Below are 27,888 nucleotides of genomic sequence, written 5' to 3' on the forward strand. Positions count from 1 at the left end.
CCCACTTCCGCCTGGGTCGGCACACCCAGCCTACCACCGCTGCGCGCATGCGCGCTAGTCGCTTGCCGGACTGGCACGGGGTGTGCGTTCCTTCACCTATACTACTGGTTACAAAAGCATTTCAAAGACCAACTTGACCGATCCCAGGCAACGTGTTCCTTTTAAATGATCTCTTACGCTCATCTTGCAAATCAATTGTAACATTGTTTTTAATAAGATCTTGGCAAACTTTTCCAACACTTTTAAGCGGGCTTTTTAATTTCCCACATTTGTGTTGGACATGATTGGAAAAAAAGTCTAGTTTTGAGGCAGTACTGTCACAGCAGGATACGATTGCCCAAGTTCTAAAAACATACTGTAATGCATGATGCAAAAATAGCACAAGGGTGATATTTAAAGCAATAATTTTTTTTCTCAAGGAAGGCCAAGGATAATACTTTGTAGTGATATAAAAGGTTTTTTGAAATAATGTTGCATTTTGGTGGGGTGGAGTTGTAAATATGAGCTAAAAACCAGTTTTTCAGACCCCAAAATCAACCTAAAATTGCCAAAAAACAAAAAGAGCCGTAACCATGGCAACGGGCTTTATATAGAATTGAAAATGCAATTTTGTTTACTTGCACCCCAAGGCCCTTCCACCCACAAAGTATAAAAAAAAATTCATTTTTTGACCGTGAGCAACTATGTTAATTATTTACCTGAACTGACTCTGAAAATGTCATTTGCGATACTTGTATTGTATTCTGTGGTAGTAATTGATACTGTATTCCGTAATATTATGATCGTTTGAAACAGCAAGGACATGCCACTGACAATATTATTTGAAATGGCAGTGTTTTTTATATTGCTGCATCAAAGGGTTGGGACTGAATGGCGAGGAGAACTGAGCAACTCCTCTCCCCTGAAATTTCCCATAAGCTTGGCTTCTTGTGTCAATCCCTGTTCATAACAGAAGGCAGAGGTGTGAAAGCGGGTTTCTGGCGCCCTAAAACCAGAAGGTTCTGGGTAGGTGGGGTTCATCAGCCATGGGAGGCAATCCACATAGTAGACAGTAAACTCTTCATTCAAACCCGGGCAGGCGGAACCCGTTAGCCAATCCCCTCCCGCTATGGATTAAATGGTGTCACCGTGGCCGGGCGGTTTTCCGGCAGGCGTGACTCGCGTCTTTAGGGCGGATGAGGGTCTTCTTCTGCACCCCAACGGCCGAGTGGGCCTGGAGGGCGGCGACCCCAGGTTACTATAGCATTGGAAGGTAACATGCTGACTACACACACAACTGCAAATCATAAACTTCCAGCAGCTGGAGTCCGCAGGAACTTAACAGCTGGCCAAGGTCCTGGCCCTTCATGGCTCCATGACGACGGGTTCTTAAACCCTTTGGGGAGGGATCAGTCTGACTTCAGAGCCAAGGCTACTACGCACCTTTTGAAGTGCAAGAAGTCGATAATTCTATCAACGTCCAACGCCTTTACAATAAGAGATGAGTCAAGGTCTGAGGAGATGGCAGCATGTAGCAAGATTTGCGGAATTGATGTATTGGGTATTCAGGAGCACTCTAAGTCACCTCCGCTTGTGGCTTGAAATCTGTGACGTCGCGGCCGAAGCCACGGCAGCAGCCCAAAGAAAAAAACATTCGGACACGACTTCAAAATGTCGCGCACTGCCAGCGGCCGCAGCCGTAGCCGAAGTCGAAACATTCGGACACGGCCTAACAGCCTCGCTACCATGGGCTGCGCGCCGTAACGATCAAGGCATGCTGGGGAAAAAATGGCGCGGTGAGATTGATCACCCCTGGGAACGAGGTTGATACAGTAAAGAGCAATGCATGGGATCGAGGCACGACGACAGGACGAAGACTGGTGGGGGTTATTAGAGCACGTTGTGGGACAGGGAGAAGGAAGGGGCATGCAGTGTGGTACGTCTGTTGGAAGGGGGCGGGTAACGGCAAAAAACATAAAGGGAACATAGTAAAAAGGCTGGGAAAATAATACGGAAAGGGGAAAAAGAAAAAGGAACTAATGATGATATTGGACAGGGAAAAAAACTGGACAGAGAAAAATACACGAAACGGAGAACCACCTGACTGGCGGGACCCGCGCGGAACGGGGAAACTGGAAAAGATGAGTTATGGGCAAACAATGGCAAGCAAAGAACAATGCCAATGCACGGGATCGCAGGGACGGGAGGCACGGAGGCGTGGGTTAGATATGGGACGGGATAGGGAAGGGGCACACAGTGGGACAGGGTGTTGGGGGAAATGAATGGGGCTGGTGAAGGGTGAAAAGAAAAGGGACTTGAAACGATACAGGACAGGACAATAATCAACTGGACGGGAACAAAATCAACGAAACGGGATATAAACGGGACTTGGAAAGAACCACTATCGGGACCCGCTGGAAACTGGAAAATGGATGGGATCGACAATGCCGGAACGGAAAAAAGACGGACAAGTGTACGATTTCACAAAGCACTAAGATTCGTCTTAATTTACGATGAGTGGTTTTCCACAGTGATTTGTATTGTGACCCTGCCCAGGCACTTTAACCCTCCCCTGTACACAACGCTATACTTGCAGAATTTTGTACGTAGAGCTTTTGCCGCGCGAAGCGCGGCATCCCGCTAGTTTTTTTTACGTAGGCTACGTGAAAATTCAAGAATAATTCTTCACTGGAGGCTGGAGTGGGGTTTCATTTACGTAGAAAGGAAACATGGGATCAAACGCCGCTTTAACATTATGTTCATACCTAATGAACATTTTGGTTATTGTTATTAGTTGTTATGTAAAACGCCGCAATAGGGCGACAGTCATTATCTGTCATGTAAATCACTGAAACTGTACATTATGGCATTTATAGTAATTAACTCCACATGTTTCAAAAACATTCCTTTAAACAAAAGAGAGCTTGAAATGATAATTTATTTCTTCTTAGTTATCCCATTAATCATGGTGTCGACCTATTGCAGCATTTTTTATCACATGAAATACTAACAGCGCGGAATTTGCACTCCCACCGCCGTCCATCTGACGCATCAAAACCACAACATTTGTTTTATTTCCACAAAGAAGATACCCTCTATCTTTAAATGGGTCAGTTTTGTACATTGAGCAACTATTTTTGATGGATTGGCCTAATAATGAATAATAGGGCGACAGTTAGATGTCGCCCAATTATTTACTGTCGCCCTATTATTGCATTTTTACGCATAAAGTGTCGCCCCATTGTGGCAGTAATGGTAATAATACTACTAATAATAAAACAGTATTTGTATAGAGCAATATGAATTGGCATTCCTCAAAGCGCTGAACAGCAAAATGAAAAGCACTACAAGAAAACAAAAACTTATATAATCCCAAATAAAAAGCCATAAACAAATAATTATAAAATTAAGCCAGACCAGCTGTTACCTGAATGAAACTATTAAAACTACTACAAACAACTAAAGGATCTGAAAGATTACCCTTTGCATTTAAAACTACAAGTTTAAAAAGCCAAACAGATTAAAATACCTACATGTAAATGCTGAAAATTACACAGACACTATACACAGTCAGGGAAACGGGTTTTAATAACAGATACAAGATGGGTCTTTATAGCAAAGTTTTATAAACATAATGACTTAGCACTTCTTATGGACATCGAGTTCATTCCAAAGAAAGTTTAGGAGCAGCAGCTGAGAATGATCTATCGCCATACGATGTTGATGTTATGGCAGGTTTCAGGAGAAGTTTGCTTCTAGATCTTAGTGACCAGATCGGCTGATGGCTAACCAATAATTCGGAAATGTAGTCAGGTGCCAGCCCGTGAAGTGCTTTATAAGTAAGCAACAAAATCGTAAACAAAATCCGCTTGCGAACAGGCAGGCAGTGTAATTGCTGAAGGACTGGTGTTACATCGTGATACTTTTTCACACGCGTCACCATTCTATAGCAGCAGCATTTTAGACTAGTTGCAACTTAGCGAATTATGCTACGAATGGACTCGTACAGTTTGACGAATACAAAATAATGTGAACTATTATACATTATATATGTTTGTATGGCCCCTAAAACTTAAAGGGATGCTGCAGTGAATTAAAATAAAACAGTTAATTTTGCAGTCATTTATTTCTGATATATGTATTGAACCTCAATAAAATGTGTTTTGTTTTTTCCCCGACATATCTCACTTGCGTAATTAGCGAATAAGTCATGCCCCCCCTTTTGTGGATTGTTACCGCCCCCTACCATCGACGTCACGTCGGGAATTCAAACATATCGTCGGCAAAAAGAGTCTGGTCCCTAACTAGACGCGCCTAGGTACCAGGCCACACAGTGCACACGTCTCTATATGCACGCAGCCAGGGGGCCCGACGGCTCGGGTTCCCGACATGAAGTCACGTTTATGCCCCTTTGAGGGGCGGGGTGGGTTCCCCTAATCTCTTGAAAACCATTTTAAAAATACTTGCGCATTTAATAACAAATAATAAAAAATATTTCATGTTTAATTGTTTAAATAAAAAAATATATAAAAAAAATGCAGCCACCCTTTAAGGGTACAACATGTGTAAATCTCTTTTGGGGGAGTGTTGACTCTGAAAGACCACACCGGCTCTTTTCAGAGGCACAACAAGATGGACACAGTCATGGTTATACCATGGAGCTATAGCTCCATGGTTGGTTGTACCAGCAAGTTTAATTTTAAGCTAAAACCTGTTGAGTAGTAATATCGATCAGTAGTCGATATTGATTATTATAATGCACAGCTATTAAAGCAGTTAATTCCCCAGATCTTGGACTACAGTCTGCACGTCACACCTCTTCTCCAGTTTCGGGCACGAGAGTTAATCTCTTGATATTAAATACTTATTTGAGGATATGACGTGTCTGCAGTAGTAGCCTGATGTAAAATCAAAATGCACTATTGGCCTGTGTGTTCAGAACAGCTTCTCAGCAGAAAGAGTTTGCTGAGTAAAATCGTTCTGAAAGCAAGCATCTGCAGTGAGTTACAAAACAAAACATACGACTTGGGTCTGACGTATTCTTTGATGAGGTTTGTTTGTTTAAATCATTTCATAGTCGGACAATTCCACAAACAATTTTTATTATTTATTTCCCACATTTGCATTTTTCAAAACTTTTATCATCAAAGAAAGAATGGAAAGAAAATGAGTTTGAAATTAATTGAACTGGTGAGTGACACTATGTTTGGCGCGACAGCATCGAGAAAAACGTTGTTGGGGAAAAAAAGGTACACTGTACGCCTATACTGAATTTAGTCATGATTGTAAATTATATACAGCAAAAGCAAAGGCCTGGATGCTTTAATGATATTAACACATCTAAGAATAGAAAACTAACTTGTTTAAAAGTGATTTAGAATGTCATAAATGAATGAACAACTACGTACCGTGCATTGTCGCAAAACCAAACATATGGACATTACGACCAAGTGAGACAAGAGAAAAACGTCACTGTAAAATTCGGGCAAGATAGTTGTGAAAATTCATGCACGGCTGTCTGTAAGAATACCAATTGAATTGGTCAAAGTTAGCATTATAGAAATAATCGACATTTTTCCGGTGTAAGAAGGTAGTAATTTTGTCTGTTTCTTTGTAATATTTCAGGTAAAGCTCTCACCCTTAAAAGGCATTGGACACTCTTGGTGTTTACTCAAAATCATTATTAGCTTAAAACCTTACTTGGTAACCAGCAATGGAGAGCTGTTGATATTAAAAAACATTGTGAGAAACGGCTCCCTTTGAAGTGACGACGTTAACGAGAAAGAAGTAATTATCCATGAATTCGATTCCGAGACCTCATATTTAGAGTTTGGTCCCGAAATCAAGCATCTGACGGCACACAACTTCGTATGCCCTGGGTGTTATTCTTCCATTATTATCTCGCAACTTCGACGACTAATTGAGATCAAACTTTCACAGGTTTGTTATTTTGTACATATGTTTAGAAACACCAATTGTGAATACTTTGACAATTACCAATGATGCCCAGTGCCTTGCAAAAAGTCACCTTGCCCTTGTGGAATCAGGGCTTGGTCGTATCTTTTCAATAACTGGCGATCATGAACGCTTGCTATTTTTATATCGCGTCAAACAAGAGGTGTTCTCGGAACAAAGAGTTGTCTGAACATGAGGGCGTCATAAAAAAACAAGTTTTTACCCAGTTTGACATACGGGGGACAAGCGTGAGGTCTCGATATCAATTCAAATATTTGAATGAAAACTTACTTCTTCCTCAAAAACTACGTTACTTCATCAGAGGGAACCGTTTCTCATAATGTTTTATACTTTGAACAGCTCTCCATTGCTCGTCAACAAGTAATTTTTATTCTAAAAACTATTTTGAAAACTACCGATATTGTCCAGTGCTTATTAACACTATTCGGAAGAAACGCATAAGAGGAAACTCTGCACAAAACCTTTAATGGCTCACTGTGATAATAATTACTTTTTTTATTAAGGTCAAATGTTAAAGAAAACACTCAAAGATCACAATCAATGGAGAAGGCCTTGTCTGGAATTGGACTATTCACTGTTGATCTGTTTCCCATTTTCGACATAATGAAAAGAAAATTACATTTTGGTTATCAGTAATAAATGAGCCTTTGGAACAAAATGTCCCTATGTATTATGTCCAATAGGTTTGCTATTATAACAATGGCTGCACGCTGTGACGTGGTCTATGATGTTTTGTACATCCGAGGGGGTGGGGGGGGGGGAACTGCCATTCCCGAGGGTGTACAAAAACCCATGGATCCCCGTCACTGCGTGCAACATTGTTTTGTTATACTTTGACATTACAGTAACTATTTTTCTCGAAATTCTGTGGTCGTCTTCAAAGGGGTAGCCATAGCAGACGAACAGTTGTTTATAAGAAAACAATTTTCACTGTTCCCTCGAACCCGCGGGTGTTTCGTAATCAGCGCTTGAAACTGGCCAATAGTGGGAACGATCAAGATGGTGTACACCGGTAAACAACTCATGTTACCCTCCGCTCTGTGCAGCCAAATACGGTGTTGTATCACATCACGTGATTGGTTCTCGACCAATTAAACTTCACAGTTTTTAACCGAGGAATAACAATACAAGTTGTTGGTTTACAAACTGCGCTGGTAAACACCCGCGGGTTCGAGGGAACAGTGGGGAAATATTTGTGAAAGCACACCTTCGTGTGGCGAGGGTGTTTCTTCTTTCATTCTCGCAACTTCGACGACCAATTGAGATCAAACTTTCACAGGTTAGTTATTTTATGCATATGTTTAGAGACACCAATTGAGAATACTTTGACAATTACCAATGATGCCCAGTGCCTTTAACCATGCAAAAAGTCACCTTTAATTGCCCTTGTGGAATCAGAGCTTGGCCGTAAAGTTTTCAACTGGTCATCAGCAAAACCAGTAGTTGAACGCGCTTACTACCGCGCGTAAAACATGAAGGGTTTTCGGAACAAAGAGTTGTCTGAACATGAGAGCGTTGTAAGAAGAAGTTTTTACACAGTTTGACACAATCATGGGGGACAAGCGTGAGGTCTCGAAATCAATTCAAATATTTAAATGGGAAATTACTTCTTTCTAGAAAACTATAGTGTTACTTCATCAGAGGGAACCGTTTCTCAAAACAATTTATACTTTCAATAGCTTTCCATTAGTAGTTACCACGTAAGTGTTTATGAAAACAATGATTTTGAGTAACTACCAATATTGTTTAGAGCTTTTAACACTATTCGGAGTAAATAAAGGAATAATAACAAAGCGCACTGAGGAAACTCTTCACAATACCACAATGGCTCACTGTGGTAATAATTACTTTTTTATAAAGGTCAACATGTTACATAAAACACACAAAGATCACAATCAATGTAGAAGGCCTTGTCTGGAATTGGACTTTTCACTGATGATCTGTTTCCCATTTTCCACATAATGAAAAGAAATTTACATTTTGGTTATCAGTAATAAATGAGCCCTTGAACCAAAATGTTTTTTTTTATTTCATTCACATCTCGCAACTTCGACGCCCAAATAAGCTCAAATTTCCACAGATTTGTTATTTTATACACATGTTTAGATACACAAATTTAAAAGACTGGTCTTTGACAATTACCAATAATGTCTACTGTCTTTAAAGGACTTTACCGAAATGGCAGACCATTAAAGGTATAGGGTCTTAGATCATTGTACTCCACAAAAACAATGACCATAAAAACTGACTTGGTGAGCTGTTGATAGAAATAAACAAATAAAAATGGCTTGGATAATTTGCAATACTGTTTCGCGTCACTGTTTACAGACAGTCCTTTTCAGGTTGAAGGAGCAGCTCGGAAATGCGTGGATCAGGCCTGGCGTGGATCAAGACGCTGTTGTAAAACTACCCTTCCATCACTCCTTCATATATATATCATTTAGTGATTTCTGGGTGGGTAAACTCGGAGGTTGACAATGGTGAGAAGCACTGCAGCTGTTTTATTTTGACAAAGAGTAACAATGGCTTTGATATACTTTTCACCAAAAAACAACTGTATTTGAATTTAAAACACGGTTCGTGCTTCAATAGCTTTCTCGAATCGTTTTCTAAAATCACCAATGGTGTCCACAGTACATTTAAATGCGGCAAATCTTCAAACGATCAATGTCCATTTACGGACAACTTTTACTTTACGCTGTCATTTCGTGTGCAACTGGACGTGTCATAGGTCTTGGCCTCATTAAGTTCACATGGTTTACGGAGGCCTTGGATCTCCAAGTAGGCCCCTAATAATTTATTTTATCTATATAAATAAAATAAATTAAAAAAATGTAATGTTGCACACTCTGTAAGTTTTTTTACTGGGATGGGGGTGTGGTGTTGAACGTTTGGTTGTTTTTAACACAACGTTTAACAGGTTCATGTTTTTTTTAGATTTGGTTATTTTTCAAATTTACAGCTTAAAATTGTCATTATGGTCTGTAAATTGCTCTCGAAACAGGAATTTAAAGCATCAAATTTTTGTTTTACCATTTTTTCCTCCAAATCGTGAAAAATATGTTGTAGATTTTACGACTCAATCTAATTTTGCTATACTAACTTTTTTCAAAATGGATAAATCACACGTATTTATTGCATTATATCAAACTCGTTGTCGTGTTTTAGTTTCAAGGGATACACTCTATCCCTTCCTTTTTTTAGCAGCAAAGGATAAACAAATCTATCCCTTCCACTTTTCAGCTCGACTTGAGCACCAAAGGATAAACAAATATATCCCCTCCTCTTTTTGGCTTAGTTTGTGCACCCGATATTGACTTTGTTCTCCCAAAGGTATTTTATGGAGAAAAACAGTATAGTTTTAACATTTTGAAAACATCTTCAAGAAAAGTTGCTATATATTACCAAAAACAGTACAAAACTACAAATTGTTTATTTAATTGTGAACCTGTTTATATTTGGTTATTTGTCAAGTATCTTAAAATATTCATTATGGTCTGAGAATTGCTCTCGAAACAGGATTTTAAAGCAATAAGTTTTTGTTTTACCATTTTATCCTCCAAATCGTGAAAAACATGATGTAGATTTTACGAATCAATCTAATTTTGCTTTGCTAAAACGTTTTAACCCTTTAGCCCCTGCACCTCCAATTTTTCAAGATTCTTGCAGTAAATTACTGGAATCGTAGTTCAAATTTTAAAAGATAGCCATGGCTTAATGTGTATGCACAATTTTTAACCCGTTCGGTAATACTATACAAGTTCTCATGGGAACAATAAATGCCTCTCGTTAAACGGCTACGGTAATTTTTATGGCGAATATTTTTTTGCACGGATAAAATGAACACAATAGCTTTTCAAGGCTTTTGTCTGGCTCAATGCTCATACTGATTAAATGCGAAGGCGTTATTTTCGACAATATCATCATAAATGATGAACAGTTTCCTGTTTATGAGCGTTTTATTTTTCGTAAGAGCTAAATTATTTCATCATCATTAGCTTCGACAAGTCAACTATGAAGGGAGAATTAATAACGATCTATAACAACTAGATACGTTAACAAATGCGTAGACCTACTAATGACTATCGAGTTTGCTTTTGATGTTCCTTTTTTTCTACAAACACAAGCTAGCGAGGTTTCCTCGTACCGCATACAGTGTTTTGCTATATGCGGCTGAGCGGTACAGTGGCTAAATGGCTAAAAATAGATAAATTCCACTTATTTGTTACAATATATCGCACATTTTGCCGTGTTTGAGTTTCAAGGGATAAATAAATCTACCCCTCCTACTTTTTGGTTGGTTTTGAGCAGCAAAGGATAAACAAATTTATCCCTTCCACTTTTCAGCTTGATTTGAGCACCAAAGGATAAACAAATCTAACCCTCCTTTTTCTTGCTAAGTTTGTGCACCCGATACTGAGTTTGTTCTCCCAAAAATATTTTATGGAGAAAAACAGCATAATTTCAACACTTTGAAAACATCCTTAAGAAAATGTGCTATATATTACTGAAAAATCATAGTTAATTGTGAACCTGTTGTTTGTAACTTTTCAAAGACTATTTTTTTTTTTTTTTTTTTCACAGGACTCGGGAAAGTACTGAGTATACAGTGCTACACACATCGGTGTATATGGGTAAAAACCAAATATTAATATTCTTTATCCCCGATGCAAATTTAACATCTAATAAAGACTACCTAATTTTTACGCTTTTTGAACTTTTTTCGTAAACGGGGAATATAATTTGTCAGAGTTCGAGTGCATTATTTCTGTCGAGAATGACTTCGAGTTGCATACAGGTTATTTTTTTTCAATAAAGTATGGAATTGGGGTATGAATTTGCTAGCCGATTAAAAGTAGCGAGTCGAATCGAGTGGTAGCACTGCGAAGTATAAAGCAGGTCTAAGTCCCCAGTTTTTCATGCAAAGCATTTTCCCGCGTTAGCGTTATAACAATGTCTAATAACACACCGAAATGTTAGCTTTTAATTTCAAGTCTTTTTATTTGAGATACAAGTCAAGTTTATGGCAAGCCCAAGTTGCGTTTTTAAAAATAGCTCATCATCTCTACACACACACAAAATGTATAAAATCTAGGAAGGGTATAGGTCGTGGGTTCGAATCCCACCCTAGTACTAATAAGCTTGCGTGTGATATTTTACCACAGAACTCGGAAAAGTACTGGGGTGGATTTCACAAAGGTAGTCCTAACTTTAGGACTAGTCCTAGGCAATGCTAAGAGATAGGACTGGTCCTAAGTTAGGACCAGTAACTCATCCTAACTTAGGACTGGTCCTATCTCATAGCATTGCGCTAGGACTAGTCCTAAGTTAGGACTACCTTTGTGAAATCCACGTATACAGTGGTAGTACACATCGGAAATGAATTCTTTATCCACGATGCAAATTTAACATTATATATTACAGGGTATAGAAGCTACGTCAAACTGCGGAAAATAAATTCACTACCTCGACCTTCTCTTAACCAAATATTGCGTAGTCCTTTTGTAGAAAAGTACAATCCCAGGTCGAAATTCCAGTTGAACCTAGTTAAACTGGGTTTAACTGGAACTAGTTGAAACCAGTTGATAAACTAGTTAAACACAGTTAAAACCAGTTAGTTTAATATGGAAAATGGACAGAAACCAATTGGTTTATAATTCAACCTAGTTGAACACAGTTAAACCTAGTCCAAACCAGTTGGTTAATATGGAAAATGGACGAGTTTGGTCACTTTCCAGTTGAACCAGTTGACCCCAGTTAACCCCAGTTAACTAGGTTCAACTGGAATTTTGACCCGGGATATCCCCCCCCCCCCAACCCCCCGCTACCCCACACCAACCCCTCCACTCCAGAGCATCCAACACCTTTAAGAAACTGATTTATTGTATCAATCCTGGGGTGGATTTACTCGACTTAGGACGAGTCATTCGTCCAACCTTCTAGCCATACATTTTTAATATCTCCTATAGGACTAGTCCTAACTCTTCGTGAAAGTGACCCCAGGTAGACGTCACAGGGCGCTATACCGCGAACCAAACCAATCGTCCATACCTTTCATACAAAATTCTTGTTTAGTCGAGGGGGGGGGGCTAATGTACTTCATATGTATGTTTTTCTCTTTCTCGAATCATTTATTTATGTCAATAATAAAAATGCAAAAGCAGCATTTTAATTGGATTCAATACAGTCAGTAATAAGCAACAACACAAAGCTTGCTAATCATAACACAAATTTCCAAATAGTACATACACAATATAAAACTGTTTACATGCATTTGCACTCTATTGAAATGACTAATGCACAACTCAGTGGCTTGACCAAAAACTACTGGCATTATCTGGCATAAAAAGGGGTGATTGTTTTATCAAACATTGTATGAAAATAGTTCAAACGTAGTCCCGCGTACCTTGCAGCAAATAATGTCTGTTAAAAGCGCCTTGAGCGTCACTAGTGATGGATATGCACGCTATATTAAAGAAGCCATTATCATTATTTTGAAATTGCATAATTGATGTATTATTATTTTAAACACAATCCACATTATATAAATACACACCACATAGTAACACTTTCCACACTATTTCTAACATTTAGAAAGTAAAACAGGGGAGGAAGAATGGACTGAACACAACATATGCATTCAAGTCACAAAGTGGTCATATATATTATAAGCATAGAGATCATGGAAAGAAAACAAACTCCACTCAGACAAGCTGGTGTGCTTGTTGCAAAAAAAAATGCAATTCTCTATGAAGTAGAAACTGTTACAATAACAACCCTTTGTTTCGAAACCCCACATTCCGAAACCCCTATGTCCCGTCATATCTAGTGTATTTTCCCAACCCTAACCCTAGACCTAGCAAGTAACTTACCAGGGGTCGATTTCACAAAGAATTAGGACTAGTCCTAACTTAGGACTAGTCCTAGGAGATATACAAACTGCATGGATAGTCCTAAGTTAGGACGAGTAACTGGTCCTAACTCGAGATAAGACTAGTCCCAACTCTTTGTGAAATCCACCCCTGGGTGTTTTGGAACATAGGCTTGTACGAACAAATATACCCCTCTCTTAGTATTTATACATGCATATGTCACATTTCTAACCCAGAACGAGGCCAAAGGCGCAGCCACTGCAAGTGGTGGCTGACATGCGCCTATAGCCTCATTTTCAGTAAGAATTATGACATCATGCATGAATATTAAGAGAGACATATAGAGCAGTCACCAGTAGGAACATCTATAGAAAATCAGAATATTCTGATAACAAGCAACCTAGCTTGTCCAAATGAAGTTAAGGGGAAGTAACTTTGCAATTTTTTGTCGTCTTTTGTTTCTATGTTCTGCATATTGTTGCTCAATTTGAATAAATTGAGATCAATTTTGAAATGTGTGCCTAGTTTCAATTCATCCTTACGTGGTAAATAAAAAAATATACTCTCACATTGCACACTCAAAACCTAAATTCCGAAAAAAGGTTTTAAATTCTTACCCATACCTTGTCCCTGGAAATATGATTTAAGTTATCAAATTTCTTAGCACATTGACTTTCTTTAATAACTCAAACAAAATATCAGTAACTACAGAGCATTGCTTTTCCTAGCAGACAGCTCTTTCCAAGATTTTACAGTAGTGTAGGGATCTTGATGTATTATAAGCATTTATAAATTCATTAATTTGTTTGAATCATTATTTAAATTGATTTATTTTTTCTCTAGTGACCAAAGAAAAGTTTTAACTACAACAGACAAACTTCGACAGTGAACTTCGACCCTTTGGTTAAAAAAAAGACAGCTAGCAAGCTTAAGCCATATTCCCATTGCACTGTGGAAGGTTACTGTGGACTGGCTTTCGCGTAATTGAGTCGTGCGTTCCCACCTGGACTTATATGCTGCGAGGTTTGCATAGCCTTTTACAGCTTGGTCACAGAAAGGTTGACAATGCAGAGCTGTTCCACTAAAACTTTTTAAGCAGCCCTGATAATATACTGTGGTTGCGCGAAAGTCTTCCACCTGTTAATAGTTTTGCAGTAAGTTGACAGGGAGGTCAGTTTACTATGCGTCCCTATTGGACTTAATTTTGTCTTTCTACAGAAGAGTCACAGTGAAAAAGTCTAATGGGAACTTTGGCTTTACAAAGACGCTTTACCCGACGATTGTCACAGGAATTTCAAAGCAGAAAAGATCCTTGCCATCCTGGTCCTGTAGTTCCCACTTGACATAGACATTTATCTGGAACAAGGAAGAGATAAAGAGCAAATTTAATACAAAAATGAAAGGCAAGAGAGAAAAATTAATAGGAAGAGATCATTGTAACTCTTTACCTCAAAAAAGGCTAAGATTCTCCGTTTTGTGGTTTCTGAACACTGAGCCATGGGTGTAGCCAGGTGCCACCAGGGGGTCGATTTCACAAAGAGTAAGAACTCGTCTTGTCTCGAGTTAGGACGAGTAACTCGTCCTTACTTAGGATTAATCTTAAAGTCATCTGGAAGTGATATTTTGTCAAAATAAAGCTTTTATCACTAATATATGTGTTTTGATGAGTGGAATGTGAATAAACAGTCAACTAAGGTTCTAAAAAATTAGTTATCTTTTTTTTACAAATTTAAGAGTAGGCCCCGACCCGAGAGGGCGCTGTTCGTGAAGTCAATCGAGGTGCGATATTTGAAGAGAAAATGATGCACAGCGCTGAAAAAGACGTCGTACCGGACCGACCGGACCACTAGGCACTATGGCTCTTGTGAGTCTGACCAGCCATGCAGACCGACCCCATCTTTAGTTGCTTTGCTGCATCCAGCAGAAATATAATTGGTCGGCATTGCCGGAAAAAAGCACGAAAAAAACTGTTTTCTAAACGTACAACCTCACGACTTGGACTTGCATGTATTTTACTTGTGTGTTTACTCTACGCATCAAGGCAAAGTCTGCCTCGATTTATGTCACAAAAGGGGTAGGCGGAGTCAACCCCCAAACAATTTTAAACATTTTTTTAAACATATAAAACGTTACAAACATTTACTTTAAAAATGTTTGATTGTTACTTAACATATACTCTTATGCTTGAAAAAATAAATAATTATATTTCCAAATGACTTAATCTTAAGGTCTGCATGCTACGGTGCAGGGTTGGGACTCGTCCTAAGTCCTAAGATTAGTCTTAAGTTAGGAAGAGTTTTGTGAAATCGACGGCAGGTCGTTGAAGGGAGTGTTGGGGGGGGGGTCACAAACAATGTTTTAAATTCTCAGTCAGCATTTTGAGATCTCTGTCAGCAAGAAACACGAAATCAAATCATCTAGGCTTACACCAAGTCATTTTGCTGAACAGAAATATAATTTTTCCTATTTTAAGTCATTATGAAAATATTACTTGTAGGTTTCACAAAGAAACTTATAAAAAGAAAAACCATTAGTATATTTATGCTATATCTTTGGGTTATGCTTGCTTCATTTTCAGTGATAGACCTTATGTGCATGAGGTCATTTGAGTAGAGTGCCCTCGGCTTGAGGATGAAAGAATTATTGGCTCATTGTGCGACTAGAATTTTTAGACAAAATAGTTTTAAAGTTTGCACATACATAGATATACATGTAAAGAGCCTAGATTGATAACCCACACCACACAAGCTACCAAAATACTATGTCTTTCCAATAATGTAAACAACTATTAACTGACTATAAATTGATTCAGAATGACTGGCAATATTTACTTACATCAGGGTACACTTTTTGGATGTAAAGCTTGGCTGTGTAAACATTTTCACTTGACTGCATCAAGGGACATTTTAAGCCAGCGGTTTTGCACGCATCTGTGTAATCTGTGCTGAAGGGTACGGGCAGACCTTTTAGTATTCCATGTACAACCGTGGTAGCTGTCTTGGCCATTTCAGATTCTAGACAGGAGAGAGAAAAACATAAAGGCAGGGTTAAAATCTCTCCTCTATCCTTCAACAAAATACATTACTATCTTACATTTCCACCTCTCTTAAGAAAACCCTTTAGAGACCAAGTTCCATACATAATCATCACAAAATGCCCAGACATTGCTAATATTGTTCATTCCTATAATCAAATTTTACATCAACTCGAAGCAGAAAATTTTGTTTTGTGTTTAGAAACTTGGATTACATACTAACTTAGAAAATTTCATATCCCATTATGACCTTTACCTTGACCTCTTCATGTGAATGGAAGAAGGTCAAACCTTGCGGCCGTTTGCAACCGCTATATGGGCATTTTGGTACAAGCCGCTTGTGCCCGCTTTGGTCTCTTGAGGGTTTAAGGCAGTGGACACTATTAGTAATTACTCAAAATAATTATTAGCATAAAACCTTTGTTGGTGACGAGTAATGGGGAGAGGTTGATATTATAAAACATTGTGAGAAACGGCTCCTCTAAAGTGCCATAGTTTTAGAGAAAGCAGTAATTTTTTACAAATTTGATTTCGAGACCTCAGATTTAGAACTTGAGGTCTCAATATCAACCATCTAATCGCACACAACTTTGTGTTTTTTCTTTCATTATTATCTCGCAAGATCGATGACTGATTGAGCTCAAAATTTTACTTCAGAGGGAGCCGTTTCTCAAGTTTTTATGTCAACAATTATTTTGAGCAATTACCAAAGTATCCAGTGCCTTTATGATGATTGGACACTTTCGGAAAACAAAGGCCCACACTTCGTGTATCACAACTTATAATATGTATATAAAATAACAAACCTGTGAAAATTTGAGCTCAATCGGTCAATCGGAGTGGGGAGAAAATAACAGGAAAACCCACCCTTGTTTCTGCACGGTTCGCCGTGTCATGACATGTGTTTAATATAATTCCGTAATTCTCGACATCGAGAATTGATAATTGTTTTACCGTAATGTTTTCTCAAAAAGTAAAGCATTTCATGAAATAATATTTCCAGAGAAGTCTTTCACCATTACCTTCTATAAACCCATTGTAAGTTATTTGTTAATCTGTGAACTTTGTTTTTGTCATCTGTTCCAAAAGCGTATAATGGCTTTAAATAAAAAGAGCAGAATTTCCACAACTTTGTGAGTACTTACTGTTGAGGGTAAAGTCAACGGTGATAGTGGTATTAGTTCCTTTCTTCAGTTGACATGGGAACGCATCACATGGGCTTAAGTCTACCTTGTTAATAACCGCAACCATTGGAACTCCCTCTGAATGGCAACAAAATAAACAATGCAATATTAATAAATAGAATAAATGATTCTTCCATCCAATTACCATAGGTCACGGCCAAGAACTTTTCCCAGCCAAGACCAAGCGTGAAGAAACTGACATGTTGATTCTGTGTGGTGTCTATCAATGCATCAGGCATGCAAATATAACTTCAGCAATTACAAAATTACAAAATTTCAATGCTTTGGTTTTAAAATTTTATATGGTAAAACTGAGAAGAAAAAAAAGGAGGAAATCAGCTGAGACGAGGATGCATGCCTTGTACATGCAGACGCGGTAAACATCTTTTGGGTAGTGCTGCTCCTGTGCCGTCGCCTATATTTTTGTTTCGTTGTTTCTGTTGCATTTCAGCCATCACAGAATGAAAGTACTCCTTACACTAATTGACCAGATTAATTAGGAATTAAACACACCATACATTCTTGATACATTCGCAACCAAGTCTCGCGAGAGTTGTTTTAATCATGCACATATTGCAGTCAAAGGTTACGCAGGGTGCAGTGATTTGGGGTCAGCTCGGTCAAGAACTTCACTGTCCTGGTAATTCTACCCAAGGGTCATTCCGTGTCAAATCACCAAAAAAAAAGACAAATTTAAACCCTACCCTCTGTAAATTTGCTCAAATTTTTTTTTATGGGGTAATAATGGCTCAACAAGCTTAAATTTCAATTTTCAGCTCTATCCGATAAACGGTTTTCGCGCTACGGCATGCACTTTCTCGTTGATTTCGGTCAAACTGCGCCTGACCTCTGACATTCAAACAACCATAAATCGGTAACCATTGGGTCAAATTCGTTGAAATTGGTGTCTTTTGAAAGGAAATTGCATAAGCTTTCCAAATCTGCCATTACTTTTTTTGTAGGAACATGTTTAGGTTTAGTAACCTTTTGACCTTTACTTTGACCTTGGATTTGACCTTGTGGATCACGTGATCTGGAGATGAACTTCGGTGAAAATTTACTCCCATATGTTTTCTTAACAATATAAAAAAATTAGAGATATAACTAGAGATTGAGAGTTTGTGAACAAACTCAAGGTGTTCGGTTTCCGGGAGTAAAAGCATGGATTAAAAAACAAATATTACACCTTGCTTTGTTCTCAAGATTTGTAATAAATGATTCAAATTACAAAAACTGTCAAAACCACATGATTACGTCATGTAGTAAAAGTGTATGTTTGGTGACGTCATCGGTAATATTTGTTTTAAACCAGACCTTTGCCAGACTTGTATGGTGTAATGGTAAAACATCAAAGGATGTTTATTTCGACCTAAAAGACAATAAACCACGCCCTTTCAAATCATTTCACAGTCACTTCCCGTTTAGACAGGTCAAAAGGTCAACGAAAGTTCACCAACATATCCATCTCTGTCAAGTACGTAAAGCCCTTTCATATGATGTACAGATTGTCAAAATAGCTTATGTAGTTTAGGAAATATGAACTTAGGAAATATTGACTGACGACTGAAGAAAAGACTGTAAGGGGCATGTATGTTTTAACCGCCTTGAACGAAGACTATTCTTCATGAAGCTTTTTCGCGCTCTATTGATAATATTTTTAAAAAGAAGTAAAAAAAAAAAAACGTGGATCAAAAATAATGATTTTTTGAAATAATAATTTGAATTTTTATTACTCAAGAATGGATGACGTCATCATAACCTAACCAACACATTATTCCACTCCTAATGCATATCTAACTATGTGCGAAGTTTCAAGTTCATACGAGTGTGCTTTTGTTCGAGGACAAGGGACGAAGAGAAGAAGAAGATGAAAATCTGGATTGTTTTATTGATTTGTTTGTACTAAAGTTTTGTTTAATCCGGCAGTTTATTTTAGCAAGACCACTCCTAATTGCTTGGGCCTTATGCTTTAACCATTCTGTTTTCTTTGAATGTTTTGTATTGTAACATCCATGTCTGTGCATGGAGGTAGAAATAGATTAGGTTACGTAACGTCCTTTCCTACTAGAGAAAGTTTTAAAGGGCTTATGTTATTTCAGAGATTTTTTTTCTTCAAAATATTTAACTCAAAATAACTTGGATAGTTGTTTTAACAAATAATCAAAACAATTGATGATTATGCTAAGTTCAAGAAGTAATAGATATCGTAATACTGACGTGAATTCCGTGGGCCCAAAACGCCCTTCACCCGGGGGGAGTGGTCGATCGATGTAACGTATCTATTCTTCTCGGTGTTTAACCAAAACATGACCAATGTTCCGTCATTTTGTACTGTTGTTTTCTCACATAATTAAAAGTCCCATGAATCACTGAAGTAGGTGGCCATCTCAGCGAAACTTCGTCTTCAATTCCACATTGACCACTAAGCCATCAGAAGGGTAACATTTGAACAATTTGACGCTGAAGATTGAAATGACATCGTTTTCGCAGCGTTCTGCATAGCTATATAGCTCTATATGCATATCACGCTATGGCACAGAGTACAACAAAATTGGCAGCATGCCACCAAATAAATTTTGCCTAATACACTACACGTGTACGCCACAAGTGTTACGCACAACCAATGGGGAAATTTCGTAGTTCTTTATACAAGAAATTGTGAATTTTCTAACTCGATTTTGAACCGGAAGACGAGATCAAAATGGGATCACGTCTGCGAGGCATTTACGGAGTTTTTAACGAACTTTCCGATGATGTGTCGTTTGATAACAACCCATCATGTAGTTTAAAAGTTATGATTTTTTGAAATAATAAACTTTGAAAATTCATAACTCAAGAATTGATGACGTCATCGTGACATAACTCAAACGGTTTCTTCTCCTTATACATATCTAACTATGTGTGAAGTTTCAACTTTATATGTGCTTGGGAAGTGTGATTTTTTTAGCGGACAATCGCCGCTAATAAGCAGAATGGATGATCACTGGAGCGTGCTCTGCTGCACCGCTAATACACTACACGTTGTGTGTATGCCTAGGTGCAATGTTTATGCACATACCAATGGGGATTTACGTTGTTCTTTAGACGTGAATTTTGAAATTTCAACCTCTCTTTTGAGCCGGAAGACAACATCAAAATGGGCATCAAAAGTTATGATTTTTTGAATTAATAAACTTTGAATATTCATAACTCAAGAATTGATGACGTCATCATGACGTAACTCACACGGTTTGTTCTCCTAATAAATCGCTAACTATGTGTGAAGTTTCAAGTTCATACGAATTTGGGAAAGGCGCTTTTGTTAGCGGACAAGGGACGCTGAGAAGAAGAAGAAGAACTAGATATAGTGTTTGTAGAAACAAACACTAGGTGTTCGGCTATTGTTGGGTCAGTGTTTGACTAAATGAAACAAGTATTGTTAATAGCTCGTCAAATTACAAAGAAATCAAAACCAAACAGTTTTCTCGATGTGTAATAATTTTATGGAAAAAGCATCAAAAAGTGTACATTTCAACCTAAAAGCCTTTAAATACTGCCTTTTCAAAACATTTTACAGGCACTTCCGGTTTAAAAGGTCAAAAGGTCAAGAGAAGGTCACCAACATACCCATGTTTGTGAAGTACGTGAGGCCCTTTCATATGATGTATAGGTAAATTAATAATTTTGCTTGTTACATAAAATAAAATTGAAGAGGATGCCTGAATTGACTAATACAATCGGAGTTGGACGAGGTGTAGACTTGATTCAAGTTTTAGATTGTGGTTATTCTTCTGCATCCCAGGCACAAAAAAACGCCGCACTATAAGCGATCACGCGGGCCCTAACTCGCAATCTCAATTTGCAACGTGTGCACAACCTGCACACGTTGCAACGTGTCGCGAGGGGTATGTTGCGTTGGGCATAAACACTTAGGCCAAGAAAATATACAAATGCTTACTTTTGAACCGTAAGACAAGGTCAAAATGGGATTATGTCTGCGAGGCGTTTACTGAGTTTTGAATTATGATTCCGATGATGTATTGATTGTAAGAATCCCCTGTGTAGATCAGAAGTTATGATTTTATATTAATAAAAAAACTTTGAATGACCATCATTCAAAAACGGTTGACGTCATCATGACGTAACTTAACCGGTTTCCTCTCCTAATAAATACCTATCTATGTGTGAAGTTTCAAGTTCATACGGGTTTGGGAAAGGTGCTTGTGTTAGCGGACAAGGTATTTTTTAGTTGGCCGAACAAACTTAAAAATACACTAGACTCAAGTTTTTGTCATAACAAAAACAAGGTGTTCGGCTTCCGGGAGTACAAAAATACACCCTGGTGGACAATTATCAAAGGAAAAACCCATGAAAATAGGCCTTTTCAAAGCATTTTACATGCACTTCCGGTTTAGAAAGGTCAAAAGGTCAAGAAAAGGTCACCAACATATCCATTTTTGTGAAGTACGTAAACCCCTTTCATATGATGTATAGATTGTCAAAATAGCTTTTGTGGTTGAGGACATAGGAACTTACGAATTATGACGACTGGAGAAGAGACTAACTAAACGAAAGGGAAATGTTTATTGAAAACGCCTTGAAAACAGACTATAAACGAAGCTGATATAATATTTTTAAAAAGAAGTAGAAAAAAAAAAACATCAACAACTGGTTTAGCGGGTTTCCCATACAAGTACTGACCGGGCCCGAGGTTGCTTAACTTCACTGATCGGACGAGAACCGGTGTGATCAACGCAGTACGGTAGTAGTCAAAACAAAAAATGTATTTTTGACGAAAATACACAACAAATCTGATTTGAACCAGAAGACAAGGTAAAAATGGGGTCATGTCTGCGAGGCCTATACGGAGTTTTTAACGACCTTTCCGATTATGTATCGATTGTAAGAATCCACCACGTGGACCAAAAATAATGATTTTTTGAAATAATAAACTTTGAATTTTTATAACTCAAAAATGGATGCCGTCATCATGACCTAAAAAAAGAAGAAGATGAAAATCTGGATTGTTTTTTATTTATTTGTTTGTACTAAAGTTTTGTTTAATCCGGCAGTTTATTTTAGCAAGACCACTCCTAATTGCTTGGGCCTTATACTTTAACCATTCTGTTTTCTTTGAATGTTTTGTATTGTAACATCCATGTCTGTGCATGGATGTAGAAATAGATTAGTTTACGTAACGTCCTTTCCTACTAGAGAAAGTTTAAAAGGGCTTACGTTATTCCAGAGATTTTTTTTCTTCAAAGTATTTAAATCAGAATAACTTGGATAGTTGTTTTAACAAATAATCAAAACAATTGGTGATTATGCTAAGTTCAAGAAGTAATAGATATTGTAATACTGACGTGAATTCCGTGGGCCCAAAACGCCCTTCACCCGGGGAGAGTGGTCGATCGATGCAACGTCTCTATTCTTCTCGGTGTTTAACCAAAACATGACCAATGTTCGTCTTTTTGTACTGTTGTTTTCTCACATAATTAAAAGTCCCATGAATAATAATAATAATAATAATAATAATAATAAGACATTTGTAAAGCGCCTAATGCAAAAGCCTCTAAGCGCATTAAAGAAAACAATAAAATAAACAATTAGAGAAAGATACAAGATACAAAAAGGCAAACTACAAAAAAGAAGCTTTAAACAAATGAGTTTTCAACAAGGACTTAAAACATTGTAAAGTATTAGCTTGGCGAATATGCACAGGAAGACTATTCCAAAGAAACGGTGCGGCGTAAGAAAAAGATCTGTGGCCATAAAAAATGGAAGAAGCACTAGTAGCAGAAAGCAATGACTGTTGAGATGATCGTAAAGTCCGAGTAGGGGAATAATGATGAACAAGTTCAGATAAATATGCAGGAGATTGACATGTTTGAGCCTTGAAAGTTAACAGAAGAATTTTGTAAACTGTTCTAAACTTAACCGGGAGCCAATGCAATTGCATTAGTACAGGTGTAATATGGTGAGAACGAGGCAGACAAGAAACGAGGCGAGCAGCAGTGTTCTGTACACGTTGAATCACTGAAGTAGGTGGCCATCTCAGCGAAACTTCGTCTTCAATTCCACATTGACCACTAAGCCATCAGAAGGGTAACATTTGAACAATTTGAAGCCGAAGATTGAGAGGAAATCATTTTCGCAGCGTTCTGCATAAATAGAGCTATACAGCTCTAAATAATAGAGCTATATAGCTCTATGCATATCACGCTATGGCACAGAGTACAATAAACTTGGCAGCATGCCACCAAATAAATGATGCCTAATACACTACACGTGTACGACACACGTGTTACGCACAACCAATGGGGAAATTTCGTAGTTCTTTATACATGAAATTATGTATTTTCAAACTCGATTTTGAACCAGAAGACGAGATCAAAATGGGATCATGTCTGCGAGGCATTTACGGAGTTTTTAACGAACTTTCCGATGATGTGTCGATTGTAACAACCCATCATGTAGATCAAAAGTTATGATTTTTTGAAATAATAAACTTTGAAAATTCACAACTCAAGAATTGATGATGTCATCGTGACGTAACTCAAACGGTTTCTTCTCCTGATAAATATCTAACTATGTGTGAAGTTAGAAGTTCATACAGGTTTGGAAAGTGTGCTTTTGTTAGAGGGCAAGGGACGGAGATGTATTTTTGAAGAAAAATATACAATTGCAAACTTTGACCTTCCGGTACGAACGGAAGGAGGGGTCATACGATTTTGACGTTAACTTTTCAAATGTAGTCCCAGTCTTGATCTATCAGATGCGTAATTATGAATATCATAACTGTAAAATTCGAAGACATATAGCGAAAAGCAAATGGTCACTTTTTGAACCTAAAAACCTTGTAATTCGACACCTGATGACGTCATCATGACGAAACTAAAACGGTTTCATCTACTAATGAATATCTAACTATGTGTGAAGTTTCAAGCTTATGTGAGCTTAGCAAGTATGTCTTTGTTAGCGGACAAAAACCACGGAGAAGAAGACGAAGTAAAAAAAAACAAAAAAAACTAGAGATTGAGAGTTTGTGAACAAACTCAAGGTGTTCGGTTTCCAGGAGTAACAGCCTGGATTAAAAAACAAATATTACACCTTGCTTTGTTCTCAAGATTTGTAATAAATGATTCAAATTACAAAAACTGTCAAAACCACGTGATTACGTCATCTAGTAAAAGTGTATGTTTGGTGACGTCATCGGTAATATTTGTTTTAAACCAGACCTTTGCCAGACTTGTATGGTGTGATGGTAAAGCATCAAAGGATGTTTATTTCGACCTAAAAGACATTAAACCACGCCCTTTCAAATCATTTCACAGTCACTTCCCGTTTAAACAGGTTAAAAGGTCAAAGAAAGTTCACCAACATATCCATTTCTGTCAAGTACGTAAAGCCCTTTCATATGATGTACAGATTGCCAAAATAGCTTATGTAGTTTAGGAAATATGAACTTAGGAAATATTGACTGACGACTGAAGAAAAGACTGTAAGGGGCATGTATGTTTTAACCGCCTTGAACGAAGACTATTCTTCATGAAGCCTTTTCGCGCTCTATTGATAATATTTTAAAAAAGAAGTAAAAAAAAAAAACGTGGATCAAAAATAATGATTTTTTGAAATAATAATTTGAATTTTTATTACTCAAGAATGGATGACGTCATCATGACCTAACTAACACATTATTCCACTCCTAATGCATATCTAACTATGTGCGACGTTTCAAGTTCATACGAGTTTGGGAAGTGTGCTTTTGTTCGAGGACAAGGAACAAAGAGAAGAAGACGATGAAAATCTGGATTGTTTTATTGATTTGTTTGTACTAAAGTTTTGTTTAATCCGGCAGTTTATTTTAGCAAGACCACTCCTAATTGCTTGGGCCTTATACTTTAACCATTCTGTTTTCTTTGAATGTTTTGTATTGTAACATCCATGTCTGTGCATGGATGTAGAAATAGATTAGTTTACGTAACGTCCTTTCCTACTAGAGAAAGTTTAAAAGGGCTTACGTTATTCCAGAGATTTTTTTTCTTCAAAGTATTTAAATCAGAATAACTTGGATAGTTGTTTTAACAAATAATCAAAACAATTGATGATTATGCTAAGTTCAAGAAGTAATAGATATTGTAATACTGACGTGAATTCCGTGGGCCCAAAACGCCCTTCACCCGGGGAGAGTGGTCGATCGATGCAACGTCTCTATTCTTCTCGGTGTTTAACCAAAACATGACCAATGTTCGTCTTTTTGTACTGTTGTTTTCTCACATAATTAAAAGTCCCATGAATAATAATAATAATAATAATAATAATAAGACATTTGTAAAGCGCCTAATGCAAAAGCCTCTAAGCGCATTAAAGAAAACAATAAAATAAACAATTAGAGAAAGATACAAGATACAAAGAGGCAAACTACAAAAAAGAAGCTTTAAACAAATGAGTTTTCAACAAGGACTTAAAACATTGTAAAGTATTAGCTTGGCGAATATGCACAGGAAGACTATTCCAAAGAAACGGTGCGGCGTAAGAAAAAGATCTGTGGCCATAAAAAATGGAAGAAGCACTAGTAGCAGAAAGAAATGACTGTTGAGATGATCGTAAAGTCCGAGTAGGGGAATCATGATGAACAAGTTCAGATAAATATGCAGGAGATTGACATGTTTGAGCCTTGAAAGTTAACAGAAGAATTTTGTAAAGTCTTCTAAACTTAACCGGGAGCCAATGCAATTGCATTAGTACAGGTGTAATATGGTGAGAACGAGGCAGACAAGAAACGAGGCGAGCAGCAGTGTTCTGTACACGTTGAATCACTGAAGTAGGTGGCCATCTCAGCGAAACTTCGTCTTCAATTCCACATTGACCACTAAGCCATCAGAAGGGTAACATTTGAACAATTTGACGCCGAAGATTGAGAGGAAATCATTTTCGCAGCGTTCTGCATAAATAGAGCTATACAGCTCTAAATAATAGAGCTATATAGCTCTATGCATATCACGCTATGGCACAGAGTACAATAAACTTGGCAGCATGCCACCAAATAAATGATGCCTAATACACTACACGTGTACGACACACGTGTTACGCACAACCAATGGGGAAATTTCGTAGTTCTTTATACATGAAATTATGTATTTTCAAACTCGATTTTGAACCAGAAGACGAGATCAAAATGGGATCATGTCTGCGAGGCATTTACGGAGTTTTTAACGAACTTTCCGATGATGTGTCGATTGTAACAACCCATCATGTAGATCAAAAGTTATGATTTTTTGAAATAATAAACTTTGAAAATTCATAACTCAAGAATTGATGACGTCATCGTGACGTAACTCAAACGGTTTCTTCTCCTGATAAATATCTAACTATGTGTGAAGTTAGAAGTTCATACAGGTTTGGAAAGTGTGCTTTTGTTAGAGGGCAAGGGACGGAGATGTATTTTTGAAGAAAAATATACAATTGCAAACTTTGACCTTCCGGTACGAACGGAAGGAGGGGTCATACGATTTTGACGTTAACTTTTCAAATGTAGTCCCAGTCTTGATCTATCAGATGCGTAATTATGAATATCATAACTGTAAAATTCGAAGACATATAGCGAAAAGCAAATGGTCACTTTTTGAACCTAAAAACCTTGTAATTCGACACCTGATGACGTCATCATGACGAAACTAAAACGGTTTCATCTACTAATGAATATCTAACTATGTGTGAAGTTTCAAGCTTATGTGAGCTTAGCAAGTATGTCTTTGTTAGCGGACAAAAACCACGGAGAAGAAGACGAAGTAAAAAAAAACAAAAAAAACTAGAGATTGAGAGTTTGTGAACAAACTCAAGGTGTTCGGTTTCCAGGAGTAACAGCCTGGATTAAAAAACAAATATTACACCTTGCTTTGTTCTCAAGATTTGTAATAAATGATTCAAATTACAAAAACTGTCAAAACCACGTGATTACGTCATCTAGTAAAAGTGTATGTTTGGTGACGTCATCGGTAATATTTGTTTTAAACCAGACCTTTGCCAGACTTGTATGGTGTGATGGTAAAGCATCAAAGGATGTTTATTTCGACCTAAAAGACAATAAACCACGCCCTTTCAAATCATTTCACAGTCACTTCCCGTTTAAACAGGTTAAAAGGTCAAAGAAAGTTCACCAACATATCCATTTCTGTCAAGTACGTAAAGCCCTTTCATATGATGTACAGATTGCCAAAATAGCTTATGTAGTTTAGGAAATATGAACTTAGGAAATATTGACTGACGACTGAAGAAAATACTGTAAGGGGCATGTATGTTTTAACCGCATTGAACGAAGACTATTCTTCATGAAGCCTTTTCGCGCTCTATTGATAATATTTTAAAAAAGAAGTATAAAAAAAAAACGTGGATCAAAAATAATGATTTTTTGAAATAATAATTTGAATTTTTATTACTCAAGAATGGATGACGTCATCATGACCTAACTAACACATTATTCCACTCCTAATGCATATCTAACTATGTGCGAAGTTTCAAGTTCATACGAGTTTGGGAAGTGTGCTTTTGTTCGAGGACAAGGAACAAAGAGAAGAAGACGATGAAAATCTGGATTGTTTTATTGATTTGTTTGTACTAAAGTTTTGTTTAATCCGGCAGTTTATTTTAGCAAGACCACTCCTAATTGCTTGGGCCTTATACTTTAACCATTCTGTTTTCTTTGAATGTTTTGTATTGTAACATCCATGTCTGTGCATGGATGTAGAAATAGATTAGTTTACGTAACGTCCTTTCCTACTAGAGAAAGTTTAAAAGGGCTTACGTTATTCCAGAGATTTTTTTTCTTCAAAGTATTTAAATCAGAATAACTTGGATAGTTGTT

The 27,888-nt window shown here is 37.5% G+C and overlaps 1 protein-coding gene across 1 annotated transcript in view; it reads right to left on the reverse strand.

Annotated features, from left to right (window-relative positions):
* Window positions 1-12,444: 12,444 nt before the first annotated feature.
* Window positions 12,445-27,888, reverse strand: part of LOC139935072 (NPC intracellular cholesterol transporter 2-like) — a 29,022-nt gene continuing 13,578 nt past the window's right edge. The window contains exons 2-4 of the mRNA XM_071929530.1: window positions 17,007-17,123; window positions 15,663-15,841; window positions 12,445-14,183 (exon numbers count right to left, since the gene is read on the reverse strand). Of these exons, the coding sequence (XP_071785631.1) occupies window positions 14,097-14,183; window positions 15,663-15,841; window positions 17,007-17,123 (383 nt within the window). The 3' untranslated portion in view covers window positions 12,445-14,096. The remainder of the gene's footprint in view (window positions 14,184-15,662; window positions 15,842-17,006; window positions 17,124-27,888) is intronic.

Source organism: Asterias amurensis, chromosome 1 (genome assembly GCF_032118995.1).
Source record: "Asterias amurensis chromosome 1, ASM3211899v1".
NCBI lineage: Eukaryota > Metazoa > Echinodermata > Asteroidea > Forcipulatida > Asteriidae > Asterias > Asterias amurensis.